The sequence below is a fragment of the Thunnus maccoyii genome, chromosome 9, assembly GCF_910596095.1.
Source record: "Thunnus maccoyii chromosome 9, fThuMac1.1, whole genome shotgun sequence".
NCBI lineage: Eukaryota > Metazoa > Chordata > Actinopteri > Scombriformes > Scombridae > Thunnus > Thunnus maccoyii.
Window position 1 is genome coordinate 21,844,474 of NC_056541.1, and position 27,579 is coordinate 21,872,052.

The following is a 27,579-nucleotide window of genomic DNA, read 5'->3' on the forward strand; positions in this document are numbered from 1 at the left end:
ATTTTATTATGCATTGTAATCACTGTTATGATGCATCATAATGTGATTATAAGTTACTCTAAGTGGTCATTGGGTGCTTTAAGTTAAGCAATGAAACTCCTGAGGTATAAGCAGATATAATACATTACAAGCTGGTACAAGTGATCATTATTTGCTTTAAGTGAGTGAAAAAAATATCATTAAATCTCTCTAAGAACAACACAAAACATTGTAAAATTAGTTTATTTGTTTAATGGGTCATAACAGACAAGAAGTTGAGTACCCCAATTTGACACAACTTTCTGATGATGAACAACTGAATGATGGACATTTACATTTCACTAATGTGATGTTTCCCAAAAGCTAACTCTAAAGACACATTTCACTGAGAATTACAATACACTGTGATCCTTGCATAAAAAAATTGACAGTGAGCAATTTTAAAGTATTATGATACTTGACCTTATAAGTCATCTTAAAATGCTTTATAATGTGTTATGATTATTGTTATAAAGCATTATGAAATTTATGAGTGCTTATAACTATAATTGTACAGTACTATAAGAAGATTATAACGCATTGTTAGTATGTTTATAATGCATTATAGACATGGGTGTCATAGGAAGTGTTACCCAAAAGTGAGTTAAGAGATACATTTAAACAGGATGTTGCAGTGCAGATGCTTCTCCTTTCTGCCTGTATGTTTTTCTATACGAGATTTATTTGCATAATTTAGAAGTGGAACTGACTCAAAACTCAAATGACAAATGTATAAAATAAAGGGGAAAGGTAGGATTCAGTTGATTTTAGTTGGCATACTGTAAGTATAAATTGATTTTAAATTAAAGGTGTATGGTTTTATTTTTGTAGGTTAATCTCTCTACACTATAATAAAACAGGTACATTGACGTAAATTAAATATACTGTATATACAATGTCAATTTTAAATCAAACAGGATAAGATACATGCATGTCACCAAATACAGAGAAGGCCATGAAGTGGTTATGAAACCTGTTATAAAACTGCCTTTTCTAAATCTATTGCTGAGGGAGAGAGCGGAAGCATCATCCGCTGGCTCTTTACTGTTTTTCTGTTCCTGTAGCTTCCTGATCTCAAGGTCTGTTCCCAACTCTTACAAGTTAGGAGGTGCTGTAAGCCTGTTTAAGTCAAACTTATTTATGAATCTAACTTCTAGATGAATAATCGCCAGAACTTTATATAAGCGAATGTGAGAATAGGATTATATTCAGGTAAACTTTAGTTATGGATAGGCATGTGTCAGGGAGGCTGAGGGTTCGGGTTACAGAATGAATGAGGTCAATGAAGGTGCACACAGGTATAGCAGTGTAAAAGCGTGTGTGTGTGTTTGTGTGTGTGTGTGTGTGTGTGTGTGTGTGTGTGTGTGTGTTTGTGTGAAAGAGAGAGTGAGAGAGAGAGAAGCCTGTTGAGAAAACCAAATGATGTGTGAATCACACCATGACAAGAGGGGAGGCGTGGTGCAGAGGGTTGGGCTGAGCTCAGGCATGGTACCAGCCCAGTCCATCTTTCTATAAGAGGGGCCCGGTCCTCCCAGCTTCACAGCCACTCAGCAAAAACCTGTCTACCCACGCTGCCTGTCTCTTCATAGTCCACTCAGCTACTATCAAGAAAACATGAGCAGACAGAAGGTGTATTTAGAAAAACTGGCCCGGTTCTTCCAGATCCGTAACCTCCTGCTTCGTCAGGCCCTGGCAGAGTGTCTTGGCACCCTCATCCTTGTGGTAAGTGTGTGTTTGTTCAAGTGTGTGTATGCATGGAACTTACATTGTATCACCGCATGCTGAAATAGACAGAAACAGAAAAAGAAGAAAAAGCTGCTGAAAAAGTTTTGAGTGAAAAGTTTACCAAGTTCATATATTGTAATATACTCTATGTTATTTGTTATATTCAATTTTTCTATTTATTGATGTTGCAATATGATCATCAGTTACTTTCTATATGACGGCTATTTTTCTACGAGTTTGCCATGTTCAAAGAGTTGAGGAATGATTGCAAAAGAAACTGCATGTAATTAATCAGCCACACAAAGACTTCAAAGGGAGTAAAGTGACACTCTTTGTATTAAAGAGAGCCAGTGATTACTCTCTAAATTGCTAAGCTAACTTGCGCTGGCAAACTGAGTGCATTGCAAACAGGTAAGTAACAGGTTGTTCAGGACTGCATGCACTGTGGACAGTAACATATTTGCGATATACACAACAATATTTGCTCTGGGCTGGGATCCGGGATCCAAATCCTCATAACATCCTTTTACGATGTTACAGGGAGCTCAGTCTGTGTATGTGTGTCCATGTGTGAGAGCGTCCACGTGCATCACCAGTGTTTAGCTACAAATTCCCCATTTAAACATCAGTAACTATTCATTTTTTGCCGTATTTACCACATACCAACAGACATAATTGAATAGTAGCTCTTCACCCAGAATCAGTCATAAAAGGTGCTTCAGATTAAAAGCAGCATCAGAACATTGCTCAGTAGGAGAAATAGAAACTGTCTTTTGTTGACTGAGTGAAATGAATCCAGACTCTGTGCTATCTGCCCTGATTAAAAAACCAAACAAACAGCCTTACAGCTGTTATAAGTTGATACCGTACTTTAAATACAACCAGTTTAGTAAGTAAGCTAAAGGTAACATTCATTGGGTGGCTCAAAGTTGGATGACTCACTCTTTTATCTACAGTGATTGACACAACAGCATATGAAGGCGTAGCATTATGTCATTAATTTAAGAGAGCATTTTATTTTAATACATAATTGAAGTCCATGTAAAAAAAAAAAACATTCATATGAAGCAACTTGCATGACGTAGTCATAATTTCAAGTAGCTTGGTTTTAATATGTTAACAAGTAAATACATTGGTTTGTGGTGTGAAACAATTTTTTAGTTTGTGTGACGTTTTAGCATGTGTCGTGACTACTGATGTGACAGAAAGGTGTGGTGCAGTTGTTTAATAGGTGACACATGTCAGTGGCAGCTCTGGGAGGGTCAGAGGCAGAACAATAGGTAACATGCCAGACATAATTTTACTTCCTCTCATCAGCAATTACAGAAGTCTCTCTCTCTTGCTCTGTCGTTATCTTTGCTTACCATCTTCTCTCCAGGTATAAAATCCTGTCAATACATTTTTCTGCTTGTGACAAAGAAAATGAAGCAAGCAGTTTATGATTAATCAGCAATTAGTAAAGGATTACTTGGAAAGATGGGTAACATGCAAGGTTGTGTGTGTGTGTGTGAGTGCGTCTCTTAGAATCAATAAATTTTGGCTTTCTTGGCACAGAGTCAATAGCTCCTAGCAACTTTTTGCAATCATTTAATCAGATGTTTCACAATCCAGTGCTGAAAAAAAGCTTTTGATGGGGTAATTGACTTTTTGGCCACTGGCTGATGTTGTCAAAGTGAGTTTGGATGTTTTCAGCAAATAGTTCAGACACAAGCAGTAGAATGTGTAGTATCAGGTCAGTCACGTAATCTAAAATGACTTTGAAAAGATGTCCTCAAAGGTCACCTATAGACAGATACTGGGCTGTAACTGTTTTTTCATAAAGTAAGGACTGAGCTGAAAAACAAAAAGTGTCAGGATACTCTTTCATGTACAGTTAACCTCTCACTGCACTCACAAAATGAAATGTCTCTCCCACTTCAAACTACTGTTCCCCTGCTTTAGCTTGGATCATAGCTGTAGGGGGGCTTCTGAGGCTCTTCATCCTAAATTTGAAAAGATCACAAAGCTAGTGATTTAGAGACAGGTTCCAGCCCAGCAATTTCTTTTTTGCCTTCAGCTCTTAAACAAATGCCAAATGTGTGTTTCAGTAGGCTGTGGGATTTTTATAAGCTTCCCAGCTGTGCTAAAAGCTGGGAGTAGCTCCACAGATGCATGACCAGCTGAATCAGCCGGTTCAATGTTGTTTGGGGAAGTGGTGGGGTGCAGTTAAGTAACTACAACATTATTACAGCAACGTAGTAAGTGGCTGAAATTCTTGAACAGAGTGAACACACACTCAGGAATAATACTAATTTGTCCTGAATTCAGTGTTGGATTTAAATGAGACTTTTCTGGAGGAATTTGATCTACGTAAGTAAGTTGGCACTTGCAAGTGAACAGCCCATCATTTGCAATCTGATGCGTCTGACGTTTGGAAAAACACTGTGAACTGAAAAATCCAGAGTTTTTGCATTTCTATTTCTACATCCCACAAGCCCATCATGGCATAACATCAGGGAGACATTCACTCACACTCCACAAACAAAACAGCTAAGCACAATTCTACCATGGGGCATGATTTATATAGCATTTTTCCAGTAATGGTTGGTCTCATCGGGGTGGAAAAGAGTTTAGACTGGGCCCAGTGATGATGATAGCCCCTCAGGTGCCAGTCCCTCTGAGTGTGGTTCCCTCAAGCTAACCTCAACATCTGAGTCCTGTGGTCTGACTGAAAAGCCTCTTCATCAGCGGGCTCAGCAGAGCAAGCATGGACCACACACTTCTGCCAACATAACAAAGAGAACACAGGGATACACAAACATAAACACATAATCACAGAGTATGCAGAATGTACAGTATGGTATATGCTTGGCAATACTGTTGCTGCATTTACTGCATTCTGTAAAACCTTCTTCTTTTGACAGAGTTATGTACATTTCCCTTCTTTTTCACTCATTCAAAATGGGAATGAACCACATTTTTTCCTCCTTCCTAGATAAATCCACTTGGGAGTAACAGTCTCCCCCAATCAAGGTCACTACAGTGACCTTTCTGCACATACAGCATACTGTACTCCTGTGTCCCATTATGAACACCATAGAGCTCCTTTAATTCTGAATAGAGCTTGTTTAATGGGTCTTTGTTTCACTGGACTCACTGATAATGATCACATTCACCCCTTGGCTTGACCTTGACTGGCTGACAAAGTACTAAATTATTTTTTTTTGTTTTGTTTTGGGGGGGTTTGTACAACACTGAGATATTGAATAAAGTGTGTGGTGTGCAAAACCTTTTAGTGGAACTTGCTGAAACCCTAATGTGCCTCCTCATGTTAAAAGGATATCATTTTCTAAGAATACATAGAACAGTCACCTTGACAGAACATATAAAGTTAAATTTAATTTTACTTAATACCAGACCATATTTAAAAAGATTTAATTTTAAAATCACACATATCACATTAACAATCATTAGATTACTTGCTGTCTCTGCCTCAGGAACAAAAGTTATTTTTACAGTAAGTTATTGGGACTTAGCATTAACTTGTTTTTCTACTCTCTCTCCAGATGTTTGGCTGTGGTGCTGTGGCGCAGCTGGTGTTGAGCGGTGGTTCCCATGGTATGTTTCTTACTGTCAACTTCGCCTTCGGCTTCGCTGCCACCTTGGGCATCCTGGTCTGTGGCCAGGTATCAGGTAAACAAATATTTTATTGTAGATTCCATTATCTAAATCAGATGTTTCAATGATTCATTTGGTTTTATTGTGGGTGGATGGGCCAATTTGCATGGCCACATTTTACCCAGCTTTGCATTTTATATTTATAAATCTGGGGTCTGTATTTAAAGCATTTTTGTCTATATCAGGTAATGCTGTTGTACTATATGTTCATGATCTATAATACTGTCACCATGTACATTTGCAGGTGGCCATCTGAACCCTGCAGTGACCTTTGCCCTGTGCCTGCTTGGAAGAGAGCGCTGGAGAAAGTTCCCCATGTACTTTCTATTTCAGACAATTGGTGCTTTCTTTGGGGCTGCCATCATTTTTGGCATGTATTACGGTAAGGGATGAGTCCAGATGTGGAGCCAAATTTAAAGAAATGTTTTCTTCATCTTGTTACAGCTATATATGAATAGATTTATGTTTTAGGTTTCACATAATCATGTAGTGCTTTGTTTAAACAGCAAGTCTAAACAAAAATTTTATATGCCATATTTTTCCTTACTTGTATCCCTTTAGATGCCCTGTGGGACCATCCTGGGAGTTTCAATGTGACTGGGCCACATGCCACAGCTGGCATCTTTGCTACCTACCCTGGAAAACATCTCACCCTTGTCAATGCCTTCTTTGATCAGGTACTCTTATGAAATGTGGAATCAGCTGTCATACACTAAATTGTAATTTTCAGAATACATGATGTAATTCAGGTATTCAACTCTCATTTTCCTCTACATCTACCCCTTTTCACCATAGATTATTGGCACATCAGCGCTGATCGTTTGTATCCTGGCTATTGTCGATCCATACAACAACCCCATCCCCCCAGGGCTGGAAGCCTTCACTGTGGGATTTGTGGTTCTGGTCATTGGATTGTCTATGGGTTTTAACTCTGGCTATGCTGTCAATCCTGCCAGAGACCTCGGACCACGTCTTTTCACCGCTATAGCTGGATGGGGCAGCGGGGTTTTCACGTACGTGCCCAGATTTTATTCATTTTTTCCGCTAATGGTTTATGTCTATGGAACACTTCTTCAAAACACTCTCATAGTGCTCATTCACTGTCTACAAAGTAAAAACAAACATAGTATAATTAACTCTTTTTCTCACTCCTCAGTGTCAGAAACGGCTGGTTCTTGGTGCCCATTTTTGCCCCATTCCTTGGCACCATCATTGGTGTGATGATCTACCAGGTGATGGTTGGCTTCCACGTAGAGGGAGAAGTACGTGACCGGAACAGCAAGGAGCAGGAGAATGTCCGGCTCACCAGTGTCACTGCCAATGACAACTCTAAAGAGGCTACCAAAGAAATGTACTAAGTGTGTTGGAGATACACTCTAAAACATGTACATTTTGTAAATACCAACCCACAGCAGCATTTCTCCTTCCAGCCACAACTGTTTTTCTCAAACCATCTTCACAGCTGTTGGGATATTTCCCAAGATAGTGTGTTTGTGAAACAAACCAGGCCACTTTCTTTATCTCATCATGTGATTGTATTATATTGTAGAGGAACGATTGTGTATGAGTGTAGAGGGGAGAAACACAACTTCAGAAACACAGAATTACATTAATTCTTTTAAGAGATGAAAATTAATTTGGATCTAAGTGTCTATAGCACTCCAGTTTGAAGCGTTAATTGTTGAATGTTGTTTTATATAGCTTTTTTATATAGTTCTACATACTTACATACAGTAGATGTATTTAGACAGATCTTTTCCAACCAATTCCTATGCATTTTGTCAGTCCAGAACCTTTCAATGTTAACATGTGAATTCAGGGATATTGTCAGGAAATTTGGAAAAATTACAATTTCAAGCTTTTAACTTATGATCAAATATCTGTCGGTGAATATCTGTTTGAGAAGAATGTTGTACATTGCAAGCACAGTAAGTGAAATAATGCTATCTATGAAGACAACGTCAACATAAACTCTGCTGTTTAGAGCTGACAGATGGTGGTGAAGCTATTCTTTTCACAGCATTCTTCACTTTACCACTGCTAGGGCAGCTATATTAAAGCTGCTGTCTTTTCATATACACTCTCTTTGCCCTTTAAAGAGCCAACCAGTAATTCCTAAACGAGATGACAATTATTGTAATGAGTCATCAGCTACCACCGTTTACCCTTTGTATGAATTAAGTGTTATTAGCAGCTACTGTATTTTAGTTTCCCCCTTTCACACTTAATAATATCAGAAAAGTGTTAACAAATGACAATTATCTTGCTTAAATAATCTACATAGGACTGTACAGTATCATTTATCTGTCTTAAAAGTGTTATTTTCATTTATGCCTCTTGTCGTTTGTATCTCGTGTATGTCTCAGTGGTTGGGTGCTAATCCAGACTGTGGGCCTCTTTGTGTTTTGTATGTAGGTTGAGGGGAAAGGCTTTTGTACTAACACAATAAAGTTTTGTTTCTATCGTTGCATGATTGTGGATCATGTTACTCTCTGGTTGCGGATCTTTCTGGTCTGTCCCAAATGCTTCTCATTTCTGGGGTTGACTGAAATCAAATTACATCAGAGCACAACTCAACTGAACATACCAGTGAGTTGCACCTCGCTTTGCTCTGTTTGTAGTGGTTCAACGTTGGGTGAGGTGCGGTGGGGTTGTCGGCATTTCTGTTAATTCTCTACTCACCAAATTTAAATTATTATTTTGATTCCATTTATTCTTCAAACTCATAACTTTCATTTAAAAATAAGAAACACGAATTAAAGGTGCAGTGTGTAGAATTTTGTGGCATCTGGCCGAAACGACTTGGCAGAAATAGAATATAATATTCAAAAGTATGTTTAGTATGTTTCTACATAGCGAGCGGATCCATGGAGCCCACCATGTTGCACTGCCAAGTTTCTACAGTAGCCCAGAATGGACAAACCAAACACTGGCTCTAGAGAGGGCCTTTTGTGTTTTTGCGGTTTTCGTGGTCACCATAGGTTCTCCTACACACTTGTAAGGGGAAGTGGAGGGGGAGGAGCATTCACTTTGTTGCAACCTCACCGCTAGATGCCACTAAATCCTACACATTGGTCCTTTAAATTTCTGTTATCCAAAATTGAGAATTAATGGAAATAAATTAATAAAACATACTTAATAAGTTGCATCTAAGACAGAACATTAAGTCGGGGAGAAAAATAGTGAGAAATACACCATATAACAAAACATACACATGAGTAGGTCCCAGATCGAGGTCAGGAAAGAGCTGAAGTTTTTGAGAGTAGCTTTAGAGAAAAATCTCAAGAATCTGTTGCATATGTGTTGCATCTTGACAGTCAAGAGTGTAAGAGCAGGGTCCAAAGTCCAAAGAAACAACATTACACAGAAAAATCCCTCCATTCACTCAGCTGTGCTCTTTAATAATGATTTCGCATTCCCAAAAGGAGACCTTCTCCATCATTATGCAGTGCACAGCAGTATTTTACATTTCTATTTCAAGGCTACACTTTCTTTCCAAGCATACCTCAGTATCCACAGACCAGAAGGACTGGGCCACCATCCTTCAGTGCATAAATCAAATCAAATCAGCCTTGGTCCTCCATGCCAAGGCTTTGTTTTGATAGAAACTCTTGCCTACTTGCCGTTGACTAACAAAATATGGACTAAAAAAATGTTAACATGCTTGCTTTATACCCATGTTAACATGCTTATTCAATGTGTATTTTTTTACAGATTTTCTGGAGAATCAAACAAAGGGCAAATCTGTTCTTGCAGAGTTGGTATTTTGGCAGACCAATATGAGTAAGCTATTTTGTACAATTGCTTCCAACAGGTCTTAGCAGGTCACCTGTGTGTGCATGTGTGGAAAAGATTACTGGGCTTGAGCTCCCACAAAACACTCACACGGCATTGTTGTCAAAACAGACAGGTTAAGACGATCAATTTTTCATCTTCTTAACAAAAGAAGACTTCCGAGTGAATTGTATTGAATCTAAATGCTGTCAAGAACAAAAAAAAACATTTGTAAATGTACAATGTGCAGATACTGTATAAAGGATTCATATAAATTATTAGAGCAAATGATCCAGGGCACGTTACAGTTCATAACCAGGCATTAAAAAGAGGCAAAACATGCTTTACTGTTATTATTACAAGCAAAATACTGATATAAAAATATAACAGGTTTTTATCATGCTGTTTATGTCTACTTTTCAAGGGTTTCCTGTCATGCTCATTGATATTCAAAATTCAATAAACTGAGGACAAAGACAGGTTTAAACACAACACAACACTTAAAAGCAGCATGGATGACTACTTGTATGTGAAAGGCGTTGCTCATAGTGATTAATCCATAGAGAATTATCACCCAACTCTGCAGTCCCACAGCTCAACAGAGCATTTTGGTGTCTTTTACCTCATTGGTTCATTTTTCAGCCCTTAACTTCATTATTTTGATTCACTCTCATCAGTTGTTTTCAGCCATTGACAGCAGGCAGCTGTTTTCTGTGAAAAAGCCCTAAACTCCCACTGTATGCTACCTCTACACCAAATGACTGAAAATATATATAATAGCAACTAGATGCTGAACATAATGGAGCATTTTGCAAAAAAGAGCAGAATATTTCCCCCACAAGTGAACACACTAGACCAAAAACAGCACTAAAGAGAGGATGAATACTGGACCTACATTCACCAAGTGGCTAGAAACACGACTTCAAATGAATGCTAATGATTCCCCAAATCTGCTGGACGTAAACAGGCAACTGGTTGTTTACAAGTTTACTTTATCAACAGAGGTTTTCTATATTTTTCTTATTGTTAACACATCTCATGTGCAGTGTCAAAAAAATAACAATTGATTGATCCTACTTAGAAGTATTGTGTGTGACTACATATCACAACCTGACTTTGTACTACATTGTAAATTTCTCAAATAACTTCAGTACAGAGTGGTATCAGTCTTCTCATGTAACTCTCAGCAGTGAAGGAACTGCTCCTTTAACATTTGAGAGCCAGCAGAAGAAAAGCATGATATTCATGAGGGAAGGGTGAGGTTTCATAGAATCAAACTCAGATTTTTATCTAACTGGAGCATGTTAGAGGATGCTTAAACACATCAACAGAAAGAGTATTTAAAACAATTCCTCACAACAGGTAATTAAATATGAAGGAAATTCTTCTAAAACAATCTCTATATATGCTATAGAAAACTTGTCAACAGTAGGCCAATACACAAACTGCAGCAAATGGACTAAAACATGCAAAACCACCAGTATGTTCCTTTGAAGAGCTAATTCAAGCAGCACTCACCAACCTTATGGTTGCAGACATATGTTTTCTATCATAGACAGAACTGCTTGGTACAGTATGCTGCCCGAGGCTCCAATGGAATTCTACCATTAGACCACGTTTGATGTATGTCTCTATTGTTTCAGCAAATATTTGCCCTTTATATTCTTGAATCATTATCTTGGAGTTTGTAGTAGTATTCATTTGGCTGTAAATCTAGCAGCGAGTCTTAAGCACATTTATGCAACCTTATTTAACTACATAAATTGGGATTTTGGAAGGTATTGATCACTGGCAGGTACACATGCACATTATTTCTACAGTATAATCTTTACTGGTGGTTAAATACCTATAATCGTGTCCTATGTGGGCGAAAACCCCACAAAAAAAACTGCTTGTTTCAGCATGTCTTCAGCTTTACAAGACAAGCTGAAAAGATGTGAAAGTTTATATTAATCACAAAGGCAAAGCACATGAGCTTCTAACATTACATCTTGTAGAAAGGAGAATACCTAGATCCCACGAAGGCTTGTTGCAAAAAAAAAAAGAGGCCTTCTTCCCTACACAGAATGCTTTCATGTTAAAACGATGTAATACCCTCAATATAGCATCTCACATACCAAGTATATTCCTTTTCACAGGACCTGGTACTGACTATACCTGTAAAATCTCCATCATATCCCCTAGGCCAGGTGGCTCATGCCAGAGTCTTATCAAAGTATTTTGCATCTGGCTAGATTTCAGCCTTGTATAACACACTTTCACAGGAAAAACAAGCTGACGGATGTGCGGGTAAAACAAACATTCTTCAACCTTATAATGCCTGTTCTGACTGAGACATGCAAATTAATAAATAAGAAAGAAAGAAAGAAAGAAAGAAAGAAAGAAAGAAAGAAAGAAAAAATAAAGAAAAGGAAAGAAAGAAGAAAGAAAGAAAATATATTGTATAATAGGTGAATTGCCTGGTAAGTTCAAACAACTTTCATCCTGTTTTACAACACAATAAAATGTATCTCACATACTTATATGGAGTGTCTGGTCAGACTGCGACACTAATGGCCTGTTTTGTTACACATACTGTATGAGAAACACCTGAGGGAAGAGTTGGTACCATGTGCATGCCATGTGTGTAACAGCAGCACAAGGTTCTGAAGCCACAGTGAATCCAAATAGGAGACAGCTATATCAATAGGTTCAGTACACCATTGTTGAGGAACTTGATGACTCCTGTGATAATTCTTGGAAAATTCAACAGAGCAGCACTAACAGCCAAATTTACAAGAATTCATCAGCCCTGCAACCTCTGGGGCTGATGAACCCTCCACACCATCACCAACAATAACACTATAGATATACACAAGACACTTTGATGTTAAATGTTCTCTTGCCATGTGAAACATGTGAAAGGATAGGTTCACAATTTTCAAGCCTGTCTTAAAACAATAGTCATGTGAACATTGAAACAGGTTTTTCTTGCAGTAATTATTTCTCCTGTTCAGACTGGCCCTTTGAAGATCCCTTCCATAATGTGTTTTCAATGTATATGACGGGGGTTTTAATTGTTTTTTGTGAAATACTTTTTCACTTCTTTTTTTTCCACGACAACAAATTTCATAATATTTACCAAATTTGGTAACCAGTTGCCAATTTGGTCTATTTAACATAAACTGCCATTGACTATTTATCATCATTATTTAATGCATTGTGCAATTGCAGCCAATGTTAGATTGTACAGTACAGGCATATACATTATCAACTCCAAGCAATCCTGTAAAATTGCGTATGTCAAGGAGGTATGCATTCTCCTACTGCTTTAAACTGCATTTGGGTCTCTAATAAATATTTCATTCACTGGATTCCAAACTTAAAAAAAAGAAATCACAGTTACATCCACTTCTCAGCAAGGAAAAGAAGTGCAACGACCATGGCTACTGTGTTAAGTATGCTGTGTCAGCGTATTGGATAATTTTCCCAATGTGCAAATGTTCATTATTGTTGTGTCTGCCTTACCGACCACACACAAAATATTGCCATAGTTTCCAACAGATATAATCACTTGAAAATAAGAATCATTGTGTTTTTGTTACCTTACAATGAGCCCTTTATATCTACAGAGGGAGCAGGTCCTCTTCCACAGAGCCACTATGTTGCACCACCATGTTTCTACAGTAGCCCAGAATGGACAAACCAAACACTGGCTCCAGAGAGGACCTTTTGTGTTTTTCACAGCCACCATAGGTTCTCCTACATGCTTGGAAGAGGAGGGGAGGAGGGGTATTCAGTATGTTGCAACCTCACCGCTAGATGCCACCAAATCCTGCACACTGCACCTTTAACAAAAACATCTAAGACATGACCGTAAGATTTTAGCATGTGTCTTTCTTGAATTTGGACTTAAACTGAAGAGTGGCCACTGTGTATTGCTGAGAAGGAAATAGAGGATGCTCATAAATCTGCAGTCCTAAGAACACATCTGTTTATTGTTGCTTCTGTTCCTCCCTCTTGTCTTCTTTTCCCTTTCATCCTATACTGGAAGGCTGTCCGCACAACTTCACAATGCAAAACTATTTTCATTGTTTCACACTGACTGGTATTTTATATGGAGAAAACTCAAACTGGTGAGTTCTACCAAGAACTTCTTTTAAAGAAATCAGACAATATAAAAGTGTTTTCCTCTAAGTGCAATCAGAATTTTAAAGTCAATGTTGTTTGTAGTATATTATAGTTTTTTGATGGTGCTCTGTTTTATTATATATTCTGCTATATATTTTGTGTCTATCATGCCTATTATGCTTTGGTGAGCTTAAGACAAATCGGTGAACAATTAAGATCTATTCAGTTCTATTCGTTTGGACCAAGCATTGAATTAATCACTACTGTCTGAAAAAACATACAAGCAGGAACAAGCAGAAACATCAAACAATGTAACAAACATTTCTGATGAACTCACTGAAACCAGATATGTGATCCGTCAGATATTGAATGCTGAGTCAGTGACACACACACCTCTTATTCATACAGGTGTCACTCCCATCTCTTGTCTGCCTCACGAGCAAAGACGTGCCTGTGCACATACACCACTGTTTGGACAGTGACAAGTTCTCCTTTGTTTTGGTTCAGCACTCCAGCACACTGAAGTTAAAGTGACAATCAAATTAAAGGGCTGATTTTTAGCTTCACATGATCCTTATTGGATGAGCACTGTACAGTCCAATGCAGTGCAGATGGACAATGATGGGGTTACAATTCCTGCACTATTCACCAAATGTGTAAACAACCGCAAATTACAGTGAAGCTGAAAGTCAGTAGCGTACTTACCTCTTTCAGCTATTGTTTCATTTCAAATCTGAAGTGTTATAGAGTATAGAGCCAAAACATACAAGAGAACGTGTCACTTTCCAAATATTGACTTTTCAAATATAGAATGTACATTTGTGTGGCACCTCAACAAAAAGTAAAAGAGAGTAAAAGACACTGTTCTTTCCTTCTGGTGGTGTTTTGTACAAACAGAGATCTACTTATTATTGTTAAAATAAAACCTGTGTAACACTTCTCTCAGCCTCTCCCAAAAACAGTAAATCAGACTTTGGTTTTCTGTTGTAAACACATTCTTCCTGCTGGGAACTTTCCACGCCACAGGGAAATGCAATGTTTTGTCTGGACCCCCCCCCCCCACCACCCACTTCGCTATCATCAACAACTCAACATACCTGTGATTACTGCATCCCTGCAGACTGTCTGATGTAATTACCATAAATGCTGCTTTTTTCAGTCCCCCTCACTCAGGATGATGTTAAACCATGGGAAAGGGGTTGCAGATGTACAGCACATACGTTTTAGACAATACATACATCATGTCACTCATCCATGTAACCACAAAAACAATCAATTCAGTAGTCTATCTCCCATTTTATTAGCTTGGTAACAGTTTAAAAAAGGTAAAAAAAAAAACTTTTTAGTTAATTAATCTAACAAGTTTAACACTAATCGCTGGTCCAACCAGAACATACAAATGCAACAAGTCAAAGGTAGCTGACAAAACAATCTCCACTCAATGTCCACTTACTCGCTGGTTCCAGGGCTTTCAACCATATTGTGAAGTCTTTGTGGTCAACTTTTGGCAAACATGGAGATGAAATCCTAAAAGTGCTAAGACTAATGGAAAGTTTAAATATCTAGTTTAATGACAACTGAGCAAAGTTCATCTGCTGATGAAAGGAGGGCTGGTCTGTAGTGTTAGGATGTAGATTAGTCTACTACAAGTTACTGTTTCACTGAAATAAGTGACTTATTTCAAATCTAAAAAGTTAGCCACCCGACCAACAGGCTAACTCTGCACTAAGGGCCATGTTTCTATGGCATAACTCTAGTGACTTATGGTGACACTTGCTTACCAGCAGCACCAGATGACCAGATGGCTTATAATTTGTGGTTTGTTAACATGTTGTGGTGTGAGCAATGAGAAGAGAAAGAGTTTTTGGAGCGTGCAGTAACCTGTTGAAAATATACAACAGTGAGGATATCGTCAACTGTTTGTCCAAGGAAACTCTCCTGAGTCACACTGACATGTTAGCAGAAATAGTGTGAACATGGTCTAAGAAGCCACAGCAGCTCAGCTCTACTACAGGTCTGTGCTGCATCGAGATGATATGATAATGGAATGGAACATATGATAATGTTAACATGTTGAAAGTCTATCTTTGTGAAATCGGCCCTGAGTGATACGGTCTAAAGCTTTAAAACAGACATTGAGTGGCGATTGTTTTGTCAATTGCTGTTTCCAAGGTCAAGAATGAGGTGTAAATCCTAGATTCAAAATTTAAATGTATTAAAGTTTTTATATTGTCAGTATCAAAACAAAGTGCATTACAAAATGAACAGTACTGAATTATACTGTATCAACGACTATAAACTTTTCGTATGTAACCAAGGCAGCAGGTTAAGTTTTTCTTCTGACACATCTAACTACTTAATATTTATTTATGATATGAAATTCAAGCTAAATTTTACTGAATTATGTGAACTGTCTAACTAAACATTGTTTAACCTGTTTTCTGTGACAGATCTACGTATGCAAACACAACTGTAATAGTATTTTCCTGAAATAACCTATTAATCCTAACTTTAAGGGTGTGGTTGTCTTGATTTGTTGTTATACACAGTACTAAGTGACAGCTTTTAAATTCATTAAAATTAAGCATTATGTCAAGTGACACCTGAGCTGACTCAGCAGAACAGTGTGTAACATTAATCCAGATCTAGGCAGTTAGATCATTGTAAAGTTTAGGCATTAGCAAAACAATATTTGTTTCCTGGATTAGAATTTATCCAACCAAAGGTCTGAGTTATTGGTTGCTATGTTTTCAATGGTACTTAAAATGTCAAAGAGCTGAATGCTTCGTTGTTCAGTCCTTTCATCCAACAAGCAATCCCTCAAATCTCCAACACCAAAAGACAGCACTCAGTATCTTTGAAAACCTTTAGTCCAGCTAATACTCAACTTTTTCAATTCTGGCAGCTTCACAACAGCTTTTATCTCCCTCTGGCAGCTAAACCTCACACAAGCTGCCTGATACTAATCCATAATCTGTCCAGACATTTTATGAAATGATTTAGTGTCATTTTGATGTCAACAGTCTGAAACAACAACAAAAAAAACCAGATCTTATTTTGCCTTATTTTTGTTTTTCTTGTCATTTGACTCCCATTCAGACAAACTCAGATGATAACATGCATACCCATGCACCAGAAAGCCTGCATGCTTGAACAAACACACCCACGCCCAAACCTACATAAACAGCACAACACTCAGGCCTCGTACAGTGGAGTAACAGTGCCATCCTTCCACTGAATCAGGATTTCTCCTCGTTGTAAAGTAGGGGAGGAGTGTGAGAGACTCATGGCGTGTTCTGTCAGCGGGGCTCTTTCGCTGGGCACCGGGGACCCTGGAACACTCATCTCTGGCCTCGGGGTGTACGACTTCAAAACACACACCACCTTCTTCCTTCTGGCACAGCAAGATAAGAGAGAAAGTGGCTTGAGGTACAACTTTTAAACAATCAGAGCACTTTGAAATCTGCAAGATTTTTTCCATTTTCTCCCCAAATTAGTTTTTCTGATATACTGTTATGTCTTTAATCAACTATTTTCTGTTTTTCACCTCAAATTAATAGTTTTTTTGTTCATTTATATGTATTGTTATTGGTGAGGTCCTAAAAGGGATGCAGGTATCCATAAACTTATCATTTTAATACTAGATTAGATTTAAGTAAAGCCTCCTTACAAAGCTATCTGAGACATACCTTGTGATGAAGGGAATTATAAATAAAATTGTCAACTTTAGTGTGTGTGGTTGCATAATTTTGTGTGTGTATTTAAGCACTCACCTGTTGGAGTAAACATTGAGAATAAGAATTACAGTTCCCAGGACCAGAGCCAAAGAGCTTAATACCAGCATGGTTATCTTCCAGCCCATCCCTACATAAACGCAGACCAGGCAACAACTCATTACTTTCACACAACCCACACTGGAATCAACATTTATCCTTTTTCTACATTAAAGAAAGTAAGTCTAAGTAGTAATATTGGTGACAAATTCATGTTTCATGATCCACAAATAAAACCGAAATTTACAAATGTGTTCACAGATGCATTTTTCAATCCACAAACAAATACCAGCAAAAAAATGTAAACTATTTTACAAATAAATACAGCCCAATTTGAATGAATGTCACTATTCTACATCTTTATTTCTAATTTCAATTTATTTCATAGTTCATCTAAAAACATTTGCTTCCTGTGCATATAAATCCATAAAAAATATTTGCATACACATTTCTAAATCTTGTTTTTAGAAACTAATCTCTCATGATAATATCAAGGCTCTTATCCTGCAAATAAAAGCGGACAACTCCTTTACAAACACTGCAACACACCCACCACAAACTTTCTCTTCACTTTCTCTTTCATCCATCTCCACCTAGTGGTGGACTCTATGTCGGCATATTGTGGATTTCCACTCTTGAAATTGGACATATGGAGAATGCAGTAAATCTTTTATTGATTAAAGTTTACAAAATTTACCATAGTCCATGCTGAAGAAAATCATGGTAGGATCCGCGGGGGATTTAGTGGTCAGGGATGACAGAGACACATCTATTACAGGATATGATCCTGTCACCTCCACACCCATTAAACCTTCAACTGTAAGTGGAGGAAAAGAGATAAACAACAAGTCAACTAAAAGCACCAAAACATAGGTTTCACAAATTCTGTCTTCTTGATCAGCACATATTTTTGATGGAGGAAGAGATGTCTGTCCAATCTAAGGTACTGAGAGGGAAATCTATTCATAAAGGACTAGCTTGATGTAAACACACAACATGAATCAGCATTTCCATGACATCACAAGTCCCTGGGATGCTGTATCCTGGAGTGGTTGGCTGGCTTCCAGCAGGAGGAAAATATTGATTGGTCAAAAGCGCACTTAACTAAATTATATCCAGCCTTGAGCTAAGAGCAGGCATGGTGTAATCTAATCTGCAGCCCACTGCAGAATACAGTACATCATGCAACTGGTATCAGATTTACAACATGAATTTTAGAAATGTATCTTAAAGAGCATGGCTACTTTTGCATGTTTTAGCCAATTAATTATAAACTGTACACATTTTATGTTACTGCAAACCCAAAATGATAATGATAAATTATTTATTCTAAATAACTGCCTACCTTTCTGTATGCTGTATTCTATTAGTTTCACCATAGTACAAGAATAGATTATCTATCACAATGACTTGGAAGCTGGATATTCTGTAAAGGCCTCATGTCGGTGCATTCAAAGAAAGCAAAACATTTAAGCTTTGAGGATCAGCTGCTGAACAGCAACCTTTTCAATGCCAGAAAAAAAGACTACATTCATTTTCCTTTTCATGATGTTCATGTTAACTAGTTTGTATTTTACTTATTTGTATTCTGATTTTGATTTTCCAACAACATATCTTGACAATAATGTCAAACACATTATTGCCAATGTGATTTGTAATGAAGGGGTTTTAAACTAGCAAAAAACACTGGCCTGGTCCTGTTATTTTAATTAGTGTCACATATTGTATGAAGACAACATGTCAGTTAACTACCACTAGTGAGCTACTATGAGGTTCTTACATGATTGAGCTTGTCTGTCCACATCAGAAATGGCGTTTGGAAAAATCACAGGTTCCAACGATTTCCCCAGATGGTGGCGAGGTTGGTCTTGATGTTGCTTATGTTTGTTGTCTCTCCCATTGCACAGTGTTTGGTTGTCAAGTGTCCGCCACCTACTGCCCTGCTTGTGAACAGTCAAAAGAACATCCAGCTAGCATATGATATTTTATAACTTACTTTAATTAGGTAAAAAAATATTCTACATTTCATTCCTAATTTTCAGATACTTTTTAAATAATCAGATTAATGCACAATCAAATGGTATATCACATGGTGACAGAACTTCCTGTTCTTCCTAAATATTCTTTTAAATAATCTTACCTGCTTAAGTTCCCTTGAAAGGAAGACCAAAGTGGATTCTTGTGTAGCACTAAGATGCAGCCCCTTCCCTATCAAAGTCAGGTGGCCTTTCTTGGAACAGGACCATTCCTGGCTGCCTGTCTCTCTGCCCATCTCCACTGCTGCTAATCCAGCACCAGTCTCTTCACTTTCAATCCTAAAAATGCAGGGCTGCAGGTAGACACCTTCATACTGCTCTCCGAGAGCAGTCAGACACTCCCCAGTGTGCTGACTGCTCAGTGCCTGGCTCTCAGGGAGCCAATGCCATTCCTGTGAGGGTGAATATGGGTTGCATTCCCCCAGTGACACTTTACTTCCAGTGGTTGCTTCCTGCACCTGCAGACATTTACCCAGCAGCTTGTTTCGAATCTTTAAGCCAGACACCTCTGTGGAGGGGACATGAAGAAAAGTATTATCCAACATATTGTTCTAACTTCATAACAAATTCATGCAAGTCAAGAGACTAAAACCTGTAATATTAGCATTTAGGTAGTTATTACAATTGGCAAATCAAGGGACTTTCTCACATAAGAAATATATGTGTTGAAAGCAGTGGTGGAAGAAGTATTCAGATCCTTTACTTAAGTAAAAGTATCAATACAGCAATGTAAAAATACTCGATTACAAGTAAAAGTCCTGCATGACAAATCCTACTTCAGTAAAAGTACATAAGTATAAGCAGCAAAACATACTTAAGTATTGCAGTAAAAGTAGTGGTTTGGTCCCTCTGACTGATATATTATTATATATGACATCATTAGATTATTAATACTGAAGCATCAGTGTGTAAGCAGCATGTTACTGTTGTAGTTGCAGGAGGTGGAGCTAGTTTGAACTGCTTTATATACAGTTTGCTAGTTTAGTCCAGTAGTTCCCAACCTAGAGGTCAGGCCCCTCCAAAAGGTCATCAGATAAATCTGAGAGGTTGTGAGATGATTAGTGGGAGAGAAAAGAAGAAAAAACAAAGTTCTGATACACAAATCTGTTTTCAGTTTTTGGACTTTTTCTCTAATCTTTGATTTTTGGTGAAATATTGAATCAACTGAACATTTACTGAAATTAAACCATGTGAGAAGTTTTGGGGGAGTTGAGCTCATAAGACTTGGTTTTACAGTCCTGTATTGTAACTGGCAATCATTGCTTGAGTGGAGGCAGGGGTAGAAGCCTCCCTGAGGTCATCAGATGGGCATCCTCCTTCCTTGGTGTTTCATTGATAGGCCTACCTCCACAGGGCTCAATGGTGACACCAAAAATCACCAGCCTATTTGGTGGAGCTGTCGACAACTCATAGACATCTGAAATGTGACCCCGATTACACACTGCTTTTGGTCAAAAACCAAAAAGGTTAGAAACCACTGGTTTCATCTTTAACAATGTGTTGCATTTTAAAAGCTTGTTATATTATCCATTGTGTCAAATCTTCATCTGAAAAGTAACTAAAGCTCTCAAACAAATGTAGTGGAGTAGAAAGTACAATATTTCCCTCTGAAATGTGGTGGAGTGAAAGTATAAAGTAGCATAAAATGGAAATACTCAAAATTCTACTTAAGTACAGTACTTGAGTAAATGTACTTAGTTACTTTCCTCCTCTGATTGAAAGTGACCTGAGGTAAGATAGCAGTTGCATAGTTTACTAGTTGTCTAACATTGAGACAATGGATGAGTTTTGTACTTGGGGGACATGAAAACAACGCTCCCAAAACAATTTAAGACATGGCAATTTAATCATTCTTGGGTATATGGCGACCATGTCTTATAAAATATTACTTTAATTCGTCTGTTGTAATACTTAGCTCTGAAGTAGGCATACAACTGCCCTCACTCATCTCAAAATTAAACATTTGCTCTGAGCTAATAGCTAACTTAGGTTAGCTAAATTATTGTTATTATAAGATAAGAGTTAACAAGTAACCTAAAGCTTATGAACTAATAACGTTAACGCGCTGCTATATCAATTAATTTAATTACTAAATCCATGCAGGTTTGCAAAGTGTCTCTCGGCTAACGGTACTTGAGATACGACGTGTGCAACTATTCAGACAACTAGCTAGCTAAGCTAACGTTAAACACATTTAAGTTGTTGTTTGTAGGTGAAATAAACAGAGTTACAGGCAGTTTTGCCTGGCTTTTAAATTGTTGTCTCAGTTTTAGCCATCGGGATATCAAACGTCCAACCACTAACTAAATCAATCTAACTAAAAAAAGAAACAACGGTTTAATATGTTGATCTGACTTTAAAAAAAGTAATTTATCAACATTAATTTGTTTTACCTTTGAAAATGACGAGGAGAGGCAAATAAACGCACAGCAGTTTTCTCTTCATGGCGATGTCGATGACAGGCACAGAGAGTTTAGGGTCTTTTCGTCACATCAGCAGCAACAAGTGCAAGTGGGCGGTAACAAAACTTCATGCAGCCTTCCTCTCTGCATTCATTACATGAATGAATAGAGACACCATGCATTCCGTCTACAAAAAAAGGTCCTTTATAGGGGACAAAGTGAGGATCTTACAGGACTTCAGTTGAAAAGCTATTGCTCAAAAGTTATTGTTCATATTTTAACATTATAAGGATGACTTTAATAGGTTTTGCCCATTACTATTTCACAAACCAGTGACATCTCATATACTGCTGCACCTGTAGGTGGTCACTTGAGGGCTTGTGAGTCCACCATAAATCTGGGCTGCTGTTGATGCTGTGTTCTTTTGTTTGTTGTTTTGCGTGTCTATTATTACTCTGGAAGGATTTTCCATCTGACACACACAACTCATACACACTTGTTGTTTACTACTATGGTATAAAGATAATCTGTGTGCAACCAGTGTGCTACAACTCCATGGACTACCAATTAGATTTGAAGAGCATAAATCTGTTATAAGGAGAAAACAGTGTTCCAAGCTGAATAGGATCGCCCACTCGTTAGGGTGAGAAATGGGACAGCTTTTGGGGCCTTCATGGTCACATGATGTTTTTCTGTATCATGATGCACCACAAAGAATGTGAAAGACCTTGGTAACAATAGATATATTCATTGGTCTTAGCAGAACTATTAAACCATATTCGCCAACAAAATCTATTTTATTTCAACAATTAATTTCACAGCCAACAAAAAAACAGAAGTTCCCTTTTTGCCTGAAACTCATACAGTATCTTGTTCTCTGTAAAACATTTTAGGTTTCGTTTACAATCTTGCACCTAGAAGGAAACTTGTTGAGCTAAAGTAAGCAATAAAGTCAAAATAACTATTACTAATTTTAATCTAATAATTTCCCATGAAAATGGGATTTATATGGGGCATAGAAAGGTAATTTTCCATCATAACACACACACACAATGTAAATGAAATATTTTTACATGTAAAACATAACTAAAAAATGTAAACAGTTAATCAATTTCAGAATTCAGTTACATTACTTACAAATACATTATAAATGTGCTCAAATGCCTTTACAATCATCAATACTTCATGAGTATTTTGTGTTGTTTTTGATGCTCAGGCTTTGCCATCAGGCTCACTGCTACTGTTGACAGAAGGCGGGAAAGCAGACATGTAAGATGGAGGTTCTCCATGTTGAAACTGAGGTGGAGCAGAAGGGTCTTGATGCTGCACTAAAGAGGGGGGGAAAGCTGCACTTGCAAAACCATATGGAGCAGGACCTGGTGCCTGGTATCCATAAGCACCCGGAGCTGCAGGTACAGGATAAGGTCCAGAAGGGTAAGCAGGGGCAGGGAAGTCACTGTAGCTTGGGGCCCCCATAGCTGCAGCTGGGTAGGGACCAAAATCGTCACCAAGCTGATGGGTAAGGACGCTGGAAGAAGTAATGACCAGTGGAAACACGACCTCTGGGTCAATGGCAAAGCTGATGTCCAAATACACCTGGGACACAGAGAAATTGAGATTTAAGATCGATCAGAAATGAATTCAATCAAACTGCCAAAATAATTGATTCATTTGACATTAATTTTTATTATGGCCCTGCTGGCTTGATCATCCTGTATTATAGTGTCTATGTTTATACAGCATTTGATACTGTGATTTTACAAGCTGTTGTGCTGTTATGTAGTTTTATATTTCTAATGATTGTGATCGTGTAATTTAAAATATGTATGTGCTACAGCTACTTTACCACCATGATTTAATGTCAATACTACATTATTACATACCTTAATTTCATAGTTAACTGAGATGATTTCACAGTTATGGACAGTATGGATGATATTTTCAGGAATCTTCAATTGGCAGGAGACATTTTCCTCTGAGTTTGGTGCGATTGTGTCTCCAACCATTTTGCATAGACTTTGGTAACTGGTATTCGTGGAGCCATCGGCATGGTACACTGTTCTCTGTTGTAAACTGAATTTGACCCTCATTTCTTTGGAGGATGAGTTGTTGATTTTGGCACCAATAGACAAAGTTTCACCTATAAAGAAAATTAATAATAAAATCTGAATATGCTCTGATTTTTCTGGAATAATGTCACCATAGTACATCACAAAAAATCTTATATAAACTTAGTTTGAGATGTAATAATCATTCTAATGTAATACCAGACGGATTTTCATGTGAATTAGTAATTAAAAATGTAAAAAGCTGTAAACATCCGACATCAGTTGACAATACACTGTAGTTTATGTCCTACAGGGACACTGGGTTATGTTATTAGTAACCTGGAGGGACTTTACCTGGAGAGCAAGCTTTTCTGTTGATGGTGGCAGACATCTGGACGTCTTTTTTGCTGACTGATCCAGCCTGGGGACACTTGAACAAATCATACAAACAAACATTTTATACTGACATTTTATATAAACTTACTTCTTCATACGGCTGAAATTCAAAGTTCAGGGGAAAAAGTTGTCGTCTTGCTATTAACTTTTGAATTAAGCCAACCTTGTCTAGAATAACACCATAAAAGTGAACACTTTAAAATCTAATAAGGAATCTTCCGTGTCCAGGTTTGAGATGGGGTTGAGCAATATTGTAAGTGTTCTCTTGACTCTCTCTCTTCAAATAAATAAGTGCAATCCACACTTTCAACACTGTTCACTGCCAACTCCACTTCTTGCAGCAGAACCTACTCCAACCTCTGTTTATGCAAGCAGCCGGTTTGTGTGTTTCTCAACATATCAGACATCACAAGTGTGAACTCTCAGATTATCTCCTGCTGTCACTCTCCTCCCAATTGTATTGAAGTATAATACACTGGTATGTTAGAATTTTCTACATGGCAGACTTAGTGAAACTCAGGCCTATACTGAACTGTATGACTGCTTTCACACTTAAAAAGACCAACTGTCTCTTAAGTCAATTGACTTCGTCACCTGCTCCATTTCCCTCTCTCCTCCTCCACTCTCATAACCTTCTCTCTTCCCCCTTCCCCTGGATTTAATATGGATCTCCAGATCTTGTCATTTCCCACCTTTCTACCAGATGGCCTCAGAGATTCCTGACCTCTGCCAGTCATCTGATCCTGCACTTCCATACACTCCTGTCCCTCATTCCCTCATTTAGCCTCAGGACATACTGTATATGATCTGTTTCACCTTCTGCACAGCCCTGTCAGATGTGATTGCATGTTTGGACGTCCTTGCTAACTGTAAGCCTGATTATTGACTTTAAGTTCCAGTAATGTGACAGTATTTCTACCTGTTTCGCTTGGGTGTATCAGCATTTGGGGCCACTTCCCTTGTTGTTAATACCCAAACTGTGACAAACACATTGTTTAAATTGGGGAGTGGAAATAAAATTCTATTAAATTCATAACATGTGTCATTATACACTTACCATCACTTGTCCAGGTTGTGGGAAGGACTTAGAAACAAAGTTGAGCTCTTTTCGTTCTCCAGAAGAAAAATGCCATTTCCTGGACAGCTTTGCTTCAAGCACGTAGGTAATATTTCCATAAACCCCCTTGAAGGATGGTGGCATGTCCCTGAGAAAAAAAGAAGAGAAGAAGAGAGAACCAGTCCACAAATATAGTTATTTGTAAAAGCAAACAATTAGTTCTAATGCCAGATGCTAGAAGTCGTCACTTACCCCTGTGGGATTTTAAGGCTGAACTTAAAGCGATGATCCCCTTGGGGAAGAACATTGCCTACAAAAAAATGGGTAAAAAAGGGTAATTGTCACTTTCCTGTAGAGAACAAGGTTAGTTCACAAATGTGAATTGATTCTGACAAGTCATAAAGCCATCACTGAGCTTATCTAAAGAAACAAAATGATGTTGACAATAAAGTGCATACAGCACTTTGCAATAAAAGCTGTCAGCAGACAGTGCCTCTGCGTCATTAGTAAGCTCTAAAATATCCATTCAAACAAACAAATAGACTAAAAGATGAGCAGGCAATTCAACAAACCACACTCTCACACTTTTTAGCTACCTTTTGCATCTTCTGCAATTAAGTATTCTTTGACTTTGAAGTATCTCCTGTGCGCACTGTAGGATTGTTTATCATCTCCACTTCCCTCACTCCAGTGGACGGACGCATCCCCTTTGACTTTCACGAGAAGGCTCTTCACTTTGGTTTCCTTTTTCAAACTGAAACTAACTGTGCCTGTGACCGTATCCCCATCAGAAATGGTGTTTTCTTCGTTGAGAGCTTCGTAAGTCAGAGTAAATTCCTTTATCGGAGACATTTTAGGCGTGCCGGCTGAATGCTGAAAGAAATAAAGATCTATCTAACGGGTGGAGTCACAAGAAAACATCTGCAATTGCCCAATTTAATGGGTACATTCCAAGTGTCTTGTTTGTTCTGTCCTCGCTCCTCGCCTAAACAGGAAGTTGTTCTGTTCCGCTATTAAATTAAATTAGTCCAAAGTCTCTTGTTTCTGCTCCGAGGAGGAGGAGCGAGGAGACACGAGGGCAGCCTTAACACCGGTCGATTGGACGCTGCAGCTGATAGGACTGACCTGATACATCACAACATCACTGTAGTTTCATACCAATGTGGAGACAGATAACAGATTAAAGTGCATCACTCCCAAGTTTTATATTTTATTTGTTTTCTGATTCATCATCTGGTTAAAAAATTCTATTAATTGTCAGTCTGATCAACACAAAGAACCATCAACTTTCTTCATTTAGTTGAAAGATTTTTCTTTTCATGATCTTATTTTCCCCATGAACTGTTATTATGGATAAAGTTAGTCAGTGAGTCTGTCAGCAAGAAACACATTTTAAACACATTTATATTTTACATAATTTGTTGTTATATCCATTCAGTCACATGTGAGGCTGAAAATTCCTGAGTGTCTGGTTTGATATGAGTTACATAATTTCAATTTTCTCTGAAATATTTAGGCTAATAAATAATTTCCAGTGTTCAAAAGATCCATCTCTCCATCATATTCTAGATTATTAAACAATGAATTCACAATCAGAATATCAATAAATACAGATGCAAATAATTAATAAATAATATAAACACATTCTGTTTCTGTTTCAATGGTTCATGTGCCTCTGAGCAGGACACAGTACACAGTATAAATACAGAATGCAGGTTTTAATTCATGTGCAGGTGTTCGTTGAACAGGTAACAGGCTACAAAGAGAACTGATAACGTGGAAGAAAACAATTCAGAGAATACTGACTGATCTTCCTTTCATTATATATTATATTATATACAGGTGTAACGTTAGTCGTCTCATGACATGCCATTGTAGGCTACACCTTTCTCTGCTGTTTTAAGCGCCTCTGGAGCGCCTTTGAAGACCAACAGAAAATAAATGAATACACACATTTGGAAAAATCAGTCAGTATTCTCTAGTCTGAAGTATGTTCTTTCATTTGGTAGAGGCATTTCTTCATCAAAGATCATACGACGCTCAATACAATTGGCACCAAAGTCTGGCACCACAGGACGTTGGTATGATGTAACCACCCTTCCTTCTTTTATAGGTTCCTTGGTTTCCTCTCTCCTCGTTTCTTGGTTTCCTTGTGTCTCTACATGCATCTATGGTAGGAGGGACTAAGACGCAAGGAAAAGAGCAAGTGAGGGAAACGTAGATGCAATTAAGAGACTTGGAATGCACCCCATGTCGAGCAGACAAAAGATTTATGACAAAATACTGTTGGGCAGTCCACGTATCGCAACAGTGTTGCACATGATGATTTACACAAATTTGACTTTAAAGTGACCTTATAAAATTGTGTAAATCGTATTTGTTATTGGGCTATTTCACCAGTGAAATTATTCATTTATAAGGAGAAAAGAAAGGAATGGATGTACAAGATGCAAGAGATCAAATGAATGAAAAAATTGAAAAGTTGTGTTACCTTGTGGCCTGATACCACACAACAAAATAAATGGTGATACCTAACAGTAGTCTAGGAATGAATCAGACGAAAAACACTGGGAATTTTGTGAA

General features: G+C 37.9%; 3 protein-coding genes across 4 annotated transcripts; 1 reads left to right on the forward strand and 2 right to left on the reverse strand.

The window, feature by feature from the left end:
• Positions 1-1,632: 1,632 nt before the first annotated feature.
• On the forward strand, positions 1,633-6,758 carry LOC121904085 (aquaporin-3-like). Its single transcript, XM_042421609.1, has 6 exons — positions 1,633-1,740; positions 5,289-5,415; positions 5,645-5,782; positions 5,962-6,077; positions 6,196-6,413; positions 6,557-6,758. Exons 1-6 carry the CDS (start codon positions 1,633-1,635, stop codon positions 6,756-6,758), a joined length of 909 nt encoding a protein of 302 aa, XP_042277543.1.
• Positions 6,759-14,560: 7,802 nt separating this feature from the next.
• Positions 14,561-21,643, reverse strand: LOC121904019. Of its 2 annotated transcripts, none has more exons than XM_042421500.1 (6): positions 21,487-21,643; positions 19,198-19,601; positions 18,838-19,000; positions 17,755-17,874; positions 17,058-17,148; positions 14,561-16,678 (listed from the first exon to the last, which is right to left on the reverse strand). In XM_042421500.1, the coding sequence occupies exons 1-6, from the start codon at positions 21,536-21,538 to the stop codon at positions 16,480-16,482; spliced, it is 1,029 nt and encodes a 342-aa protein (XP_042277434.1). In that variant the 5' UTR covers positions 21,539-21,643; the 3' UTR covers positions 14,561-16,479. The 2 variants fall into 2 exon arrangements, with proteins under 2 accessions (XP_042277434.1, XP_042277435.1); XM_042421501.1 differs by having other exon boundaries at positions 18,838-18,997; positions 21,487-21,639.
• Positions 21,644-22,273: 630 nt separating this feature from the next.
• LOC121904349 (arrestin domain-containing protein 3-like) lies at positions 22,274-26,051 on the reverse strand. Its single transcript, XM_042422040.1, has 6 exons — positions 25,593-26,051; positions 25,249-25,306; positions 24,997-25,144; positions 23,898-23,973; positions 23,379-23,635; positions 22,274-23,091 (listed from the first exon to the last, which is right to left on the reverse strand). Exons 1-6 carry the CDS (start codon positions 25,846-25,848, stop codon positions 22,708-22,710), a joined length of 1,179 nt encoding a protein of 392 aa, XP_042277974.1. The 5' UTR covers positions 25,849-26,051; the 3' UTR covers positions 22,274-22,707.
• Between the last annotated feature and the right edge of the window lie 1,528 nt (positions 26,052-27,579).